Source organism: Dermacentor andersoni, chromosome 2, assembly GCF_023375885.2.
Source record: "Dermacentor andersoni chromosome 2, qqDerAnde1_hic_scaffold, whole genome shotgun sequence".
NCBI classification, from domain to species: Eukaryota; Metazoa; Arthropoda; class Arachnida; order Ixodida; family Ixodidae; genus Dermacentor; species Dermacentor andersoni.
In genome coordinates this window covers 80,143,011-80,150,531 of record NC_092815.1, presented here as the reverse complement: position 1 = coordinate 80,150,531, position 7,521 = coordinate 80,143,011, and the positions used below count along the sequence as shown (strand labels likewise).

The 7,521-nt window shown below is 45.8% G+C and overlaps 2 protein-coding genes across 2 annotated transcripts in view; one reads left to right on the top strand and one right to left on the bottom strand.

Annotated features, from left to right (window-relative positions):
- The window catches only part of LOC126541775 (arylsulfatase B-like), a 23,797-nt gene extending 16,560 nt beyond the window's left edge, over positions 1-7,237 (bottom strand). Inside the window, exons 1-3 of the mRNA XM_055077045.1 lie at positions 7,078-7,237; positions 6,366-6,478; positions 2,106-2,211 (exon numbers count right to left, since the gene is read on the bottom strand). Coding sequence (XP_054933020.1) covers positions 2,106-2,211; positions 6,366-6,478; positions 7,078-7,105 — 247 coding nt within the window. The 5' untranslated portion in view covers positions 7,106-7,237. The remainder of the gene's footprint in view (positions 1-2,105; positions 2,212-6,365; positions 6,479-7,077) is intronic.
- The window catches only part of LOC126541784 (uncharacterized), a 140,850-nt gene that overhangs the window by 30,697 nt on the left and 102,632 nt on the right, over positions 1-7,521 (top strand). The gene's annotated exons all lie outside the window — the stretch shown is intronic.

Genomic DNA, 7,521 nt, shown 5'->3' with positions numbered 1-7,521 from the left:
GAGCTGAACAAGTAGCATTTGATTTCGTCTTATATTACAACACAAGTATGCTATTGCAACGCGTGGTTGAGTACCAGTGACAGAATTTAACTGAAGAGCGCGTTCGTCAACGGGCAAGTACTTGAATGTCCCAGGGCAGTCTCTAATCATGTCCTGCATTTACCTCAATTTCTCGATTATTAAGGCTCCGTTCGCAATAATATTGACACGTGGACTTGTTTATCTTTTGCGGGTGAGCGCTTTTCACCGTCTAACAAATGTTATCGCTCAGCGCGGGACGCGCCCGCATGTATTGGAAGTTTCTCGAATGTTATTGATGGTTCTGCTTCCACCGAAGCTTATGTAATCTGATTGCATGCGCGACGCGAATTGTGCAGAAGTTTCTGGAAGACACGCTGGCACTCGGAACCTTCGATGACTCGTGTATAAAAGGCGACGTGCTTGACCGGCAGATGAAATTTTCGAAGATCGCCGACTGTGTTGGCCGCTGTCGTTGTTCACTCTAAGAAAAATTTACACCATTTGAGTCGCATCTTGCCGCACAAGAATAAACGTCATCTGTCTTGTCCGCATTTCCTTTCTTTAACGCTTCGAGCTCTGTACTTCCCAGGAACGAACGGCATGCGCATTATCAGCATGACATAGCACTGCCGGCAGGAAAATAGAGGGCGCGGCGTTTTCAAGAAAGGAAACGCAAGCAAGGCAGATGTCGATTATTGTTGTGTGGCAGATATACACCCCAAAGGGTGTACGCTTTTTTTATAGTGTTCCTTGAGTGTAGCCTGCACTCTTAGACAAAGGTACACCCTTGGGGGTGTATATATGCCACACAACGATAATCGTCATCTGCCTTGCTTGCGTTTCCTTGAAAACGCTGCGCCCGCTATATTCCTGTCAGGAATGCTATGTCATGCTGATAACGCGAATGCCGTTCGTTACTGGGAAGTACCGGGCTCGCAGCGTTAAAGAAAGGAAATGCGTACAAGACAGATGACGTTTATCGTTGCGTGGCAAGATACAACCGAAAGGGTGTAATTTTGTTTTAGTGTGTGTTCTTGAGGGCACATGTTCGGCCAATAAAAGGCTAGTTTCGTCACTCACAATTTTGCTGCTTTCTTCACTGTCACTGCTACGTGACAATATTAACGCCTTAGCGATTTTCAAGCGCTAATCTATCACCCTGACTTGACTTAACATTTGCCTTTAGCGGTCCCTTTAAGGGGGTACGAGCCATTCATTGGCAAGAGGAAACTATCGTCGTAATCGTTTTCGTTATATTTGCCATCAAACATTATCATCAGCAATGGTTCGAGCATCGTCGTCTTCTTCCACAGCCGACTCGTGCGCGCCCCTCGGCGCAGCCGCTCGAACGCGCCCGGGCCTAAGCTCGCTCGTTAGACGTCGATTCGTGAGCTGGCGGAGTTTCCATATACGTGAGGAACGATGTAGCCGACGCCTTCGGGCCGTACGACGTTTCCTCTACCATCCATGCAGGAACCAGAGAGCGCGGCGTTTTGTGCCGACATGTGTGCCGTGAAGACCGCCGACGGGACGGTCGTTGCCATCGTGTACGTTCGACTGGCCTCTTCCAAGCGCGACGTAGAGGATTTTATGAACGGCCACATTGGATGGCTGCTCGATTTGGCCGATGACGATCAAACTCCAGTCCTCGTCGCTGGCGCCTTCGACGTGGACGTGTTGGGGCTAGATGGCAGTTAGCTGCACCTCGTTTATGCTCGAACGGTTCGGGCTACAAGTGCTACACCGATCTCAAGGGGCCAACGACCACGAGGTGCCCGTGTTTGGACTTTAACCTTGCGAAGAACCGGCCCATCGTCGTTACCGAACCCTTGGCTGTCTACTACAGAGACTACAAATCTATAGGAACCTGCGTGAAATAATAAACGACACCAAAATATTTATATATCTCTGTGTTGTACATCACACCATCTATACAGCTTCGCTGGTCATTTATCTTCACAGAGCGGAATGGCTGCCGCATTCTTTCAATGCTCGTAGCAGCTGAACGATGAGAAACGATAACGTGGAGCCCCACATGTGACATCGACGAAGGGAAATGAGTCTATATCAAACCTGTGGGACGGGGAGGGTGTGGTTGTAGTAGTCTTCTTCGCCGTTGTAGAAGCCGTAAAAGGTGTCGTATCCGCGAGAAGTGGGCACGTACTGTTCCGTGTAATAGCCAAGGTGCCACTGCAGAAAAAAAGCAGCGCGTGCTTTCAGTCTTTCGCAGTTTAGAAAAAAAAATTGTCGTTACGTACACAGGGAAGTCGCTAAGAGCGTTAGAGTCAATGACAGTCAAGGCATGCAGCGGCAAGTGGCCCTCAAACTGAACATGTGTATATTGCAAGTTTATACAGCGTAACAAGACGAGGACACGAAATAAGCGCGCAATGCGCCCCCCCCCCTTTTTTTTATTATCCTCTTCTTCATTGCTAACGTGCCGCTTGCTATGGAATCTGGCAAAAGCGTGCAGAGAAAAGCGCTCGATGAAAGTATGAGCTCAAGGAAGCCGCTGCATCGAATACAATACAAAGAAGAAAAAAACTAATTGAAATGAAACTTTACAGAGATAGGGAAGGTATATTAACTTTGATGTAAACACGAAACTCTAAACGTCTCGGTTAATGAGCGAGCCACAAGTCGTTAGCAAAGTATTACCAAGAAAAGAAAAACGGAGTGGAAATAAAATTTTGATGGACTAGAGTGGGAACTTTTCTCAATATACACGATAAGTTACAACGATGTAGGGCAGTTAATTGCGATAATCACGAGAGTTGTACGAGTTCCATTAACGCGGAGGCCCCGCAGAACACACGCAGGGACTAAAACGACGGCTGCATGAAGAATAAAAGTTCGACCAAAATGAAACATTGCAAGAACGTGTTTACAATTCAAGCGTGTGTGTCAGTAAGGAAATGCGTAAGAAATTAATGAAGTTCTACGGGACACGCTGACAGTCTTTTACACAGTGATGAAATTAATTAACAATCTGTCGCTGCATTCATTGAAACTAAAGTTTCACGCTGATTCTTTGCACAGGCATAGCTGAATTCCTATAAGAGCCCATGCGGGCAATGAAAAATAGTTTACAAAATTGCAAATATTTAATTAGGCGCATTAGTATAGAGCGGGGCGCTCACGGTGGTGGAAGAGATCGGCGAGCGTGTCGCAGGAAATGAATTAATAGTGTCCCGTGTGCGCGCTGTATCATGGAGGAATGATACTAATTAGCAAGGAAGTGCGACAGCTCTGCAGGTCCTTGATTTGTGATTTATCAGTCTGATAGAGCTTCTAATATGTTTTTTTTTCAGAAACCAAACGCGCAACTTGTTATTGCAGTTTGGTTAATGAGAGCTTATGCCGTTTGAAGATAACAGTCAGAGAGAAAAGGATAGGATAGGATAGGATAGGAATAAACTTTATTTGTCTAGCGGTTATTGCTGTTGGTGCCCGGGGCTAGACCCGAGGAATCTTCCGAGATCCTCAGCAACGGCCCTGATAAAACTAAGGCATTGGCCAAAAAATATGACACCTTTGTTTCTCGCTCACCAACTATTTAATCAACTAACGTAACTATGGCCAACAGCGGGATATCCCCCCCCCCCCCTCCCCACCCCCCCCCCCAAAAGAAAAGAAGAAGAAAACACAAAAATGAGAATATTGCGCTTTGTTGACGATGTTCTAATCCCACCAACCCGTACATCTCGTCGCCTTTTTAACTCTTGCAGCATCCAGCGCTTGCATGGTTCAACAGCTTCCTTTAATCAATCGTTTTTGCCTAGCGCCATTATAGAGTGGAACAATTTACCAGATAGAGTTGTCAATGAGCGCAACCCCATTATCTTCAAGCAGCTGCTTACTGATCACCTTAAACCCTAACCTTACAATGACCGTACTGTGCCTTCATTCTTTTGCGATTGCTGTCTCACATTGTGACTGTTCTGCTGATTTGCTTTTGCATTCTATTCAGTGTGCCTCTTGTTGTTGTTGTTGTTTTATTATTATTTTTTTTTAATGCGAATCCACAGGCTGAGTCTTGTAAGAAATTGTAACCATATCTTTGTTTCTATCCTTATCTTCTGTAACCCCCCCTTATGTAATACCCCGACAGGGGTCCTTAAGGAAAATAAATGATGATGATGATGATGATGTTTTAGTATTCTATCCAGTTTACGCTTGTGACACGGAGTTCACCTCAAGGACAATTATAGATGCCTCAGTGAAATAATGAGGGATATTGTATTAATAATGGAGGAGACCATCAATGACCGTTCAAGGTTTCAAAGTTCAAAGTTCAAGACACTGAAATTGTTTTTAAGCCTCGTCACGTGCGCTGGAACTACTCGCCTCGCTCAAAGAAAGGGCTTCTCCCGCTCTTTCGTCCGCACTCTCCAAACTCGTGAAAGGAGGCATCGCTAAGGCATGTCCGTGAGCTGCTCTCACGCGTACGTGCGAGCACTCTGTTCAATAGAGCGTTTCAGCACGAGTTGACCGACTAACATCAGCAGGCTACCCGACCAGCGTGTTGTGCAGCGTTGCTGGTGTCCTGGTAAAAGAGTTAAAGAACGCCGGAAAACAAACTATGCAGTCACAGCCTTCGAAATCTAGGCTTGCTGTCATTCCATATGTACACCGTGTTTCCCATAACATTAGGAAAATTGCGGCTAAGGCAGGAGTGAGGGTTGTGTCCAATGTCCCTAACAATGTCCCTGAGCGGGTTGTGCAAAATAGTCAACAGGGTGGATACTGTCACGCGAAAGAAAGTGCTATAAGAATCATGTTCGCGGGTTCATTGACTGTACAACGCAGGTCGTCTATAGAATCCCATTTGATTGTAAACGTTGCTAATTTAATAATGGGGTTTTACGTGCCAAAACCACTTTCTGATTATGAGGCACGCCGTAGTGGAGGACTCCGGAAGTTTCGACCACCTGGGGTTCTTTAACGTGCACCTAAATCTAAGTACACGGGTGTTTTCGCATTTCGCCCCAATTGAAATGCAGCCGCCCGGGCCGGCATTCGATCCCGCGACCTCGTGCTCAGCAGCCTAACACCATAGCCACTGAGCAACCACGGCGGGTTTAAACGTTGCTATATCGGGCGAACGGGAAGGTGCATTAATGATCGCCTGCGCGAGCATGCCGCTTCACTAAAAGGAAACCCGTACAGTCATCTGGCTGCCCACTGTAACACGTGCGGTTGCACGCCGATCTTTAAGAAGTGCGAACTAATTGGAAGATATAGGAAACAGCGCGCGCGCGATATATTTGAGGCCTTTTGCGTATTCACAAGTGACGACGCATGCGTCAGTTCTGCGTCCTTCACGCTATCAACAAAGGAACTGGATTATTACGCGGCTAACGCTTATCCTTCTTTCTCTTTCTTTTATGTCATCTTCAATGATGTCTTTATATGCTGCTTCTGCAAATAAAGCATCTGGTTGCTAGTCAGCGCTCTGGCCTGTGCTCTTTACTGGCTCGTCCTGTGTCGCGCTGTTTCTGTTTTGTCCCAATGATGAACCAACCAGCCCCTTTGAACACACCATTATCTTAGGTTTCTATTAAATTTTAATAGTCTGCTGACACATGTATGTGTCATATAAGTTTGAACTTATATATTATCAAGTAGCTACGCAGTATGGTATGTATGTGTAGTTGCGTTTCGACCACTTGTCTCCGAAACTGAACTTTTGTGTACGCTCCGACAATTAGAATTAGTTGCGTTACTTAAGCAACTATACACGTGTATTATCTGTGGGCTCTTGGACTCGTTTACAGAACTTTGTGTTCATGTTGTTTCACTGTATTCAGTGTTTTTGAACGCATTTTGTGATAACGTTGTTAGCCGGTGTCACATAAAGGCGCCAACTTCTTCTATTACTTCGTGTCGTTTAAAAAAAAAAAAATCACGATCAATAGCGATGCGTTCCTGGGTATGTCTGCCATGCAAATGCTTCTTCATGTAACCTTCCTCGTATTGCATAGAACTTCTAAATTCCAGCACAAGACTCCCGTGCTGGTTTACAATAAGACCGGTGATCCAAAGCAGTGGTTCTGCGAGAGCTTTCGTAATACCGGTGTGTTTCTCTTCGTACGTTCTTCGTATATAATTTTGCAACAGATATCAAGTAAAACCAATTTGGCATATTACAGTCCTCTCACTCCGTATACGGCCAAAAGTGCCCCCCCCCCCCCCCCCCATCTCAATTTCTCTTACTGTAGTCTTCAAAGCTAGATATAGGTGTTAACAGTATATTGCATGAGCTCATACGCTTTTGAAGAGCAAAATTATGTTTAAGCTAAGTCTGTGTTTTCTTCTTAAGCCATTAAACCGTATTCGCTTACCTTTCCGATCATATGCGTTTGGTAATTGAGGTCCTTCAAGTACTGAGGCATCAGCTTGAAGTTGAGTGGCAGACCCCACGGCTCGCCTATGAGTATGACCGAGCTTTCCATGCCTGCAAATCAAGTCGAGTTCAAGAAAATGCCCCGTTGGCCAAATTGTTTTAGATGGGAATGTAAATATCCTGACGCATCGCATCTAAATGGACATGCTGTCCGATAAATGAAGCAACACCACGCGTGCTTTTTCAGATCTTCTTATAGCTTTTAAGCCGAGTTTTTACGAATGCCAATCTCTGGGATGATCTGTGCATGAATAATTCGGTCAGGCGCATCAAACTAGGGTGCACAACGCGAGGCGCTAATTATATAGCATTGTGTCCTTAGGGCCTCTAGTTCTTGTTCTGCATATTTATGCACTAGTTATGATGTCCCATCAAAGGCGGGACAACTCTCTGTCTTTTTTTGCCAATCAACGGCCTTTACGCACTAAAGGAGATTGACCAAGAAACAGGTAGTAAGAGAAAGAAAAACAAAGGAAAAAAATATGCTTCCTACAAAGTTAAAGTAAAGTTTTACATAGTTGGTGCGGACAGAAAATGCCGAGGGCATTAGGAGAATTTAAAAATAAGGAGGGAAAATCCTGCAAGAAAGAGGCAATGCAAGCTTTCGTAAGTTTACATCGCCTCGCACACGCACGGTGACGTTTGCCTACCGGTATGTATGGGGTAGAAGCCGGACATTAGAGCGGCTCTAGACGGGGTGCACAAGGGCTGCACGTAATAGTTGTTCAAGATGATCCCGTCGGCCGCCAGGACGTCCAAGTTTGGAGTGGGGATTTGTGGCGAGCCGTGGAAGCTCACGTCGTCCCAGCCCTGGGTGAGCAAAGGCGCGTGGCAGCCGGCAATTCTTCAGCAATTCTTCACTGGTGCTGCGCAAACTAAGCTAACTGTACAGGACGAAGAGAGCGGAGCATAGGCACGCGGTGTTTGATGATTCTAGGCGAAAGGTGCGATTAGCGCTAGCCGCGTGGCACCGTTCTTTCAAGGCAAGTAGAACAACGTGAGTTTTAAGAAATGTCGTCGCTTAGGACCGTGCGCACTTACCGAGTTTGCGAGTAATAAAAAAAAATGTTTTCCCTTGCTCATTTAGGGCGCTC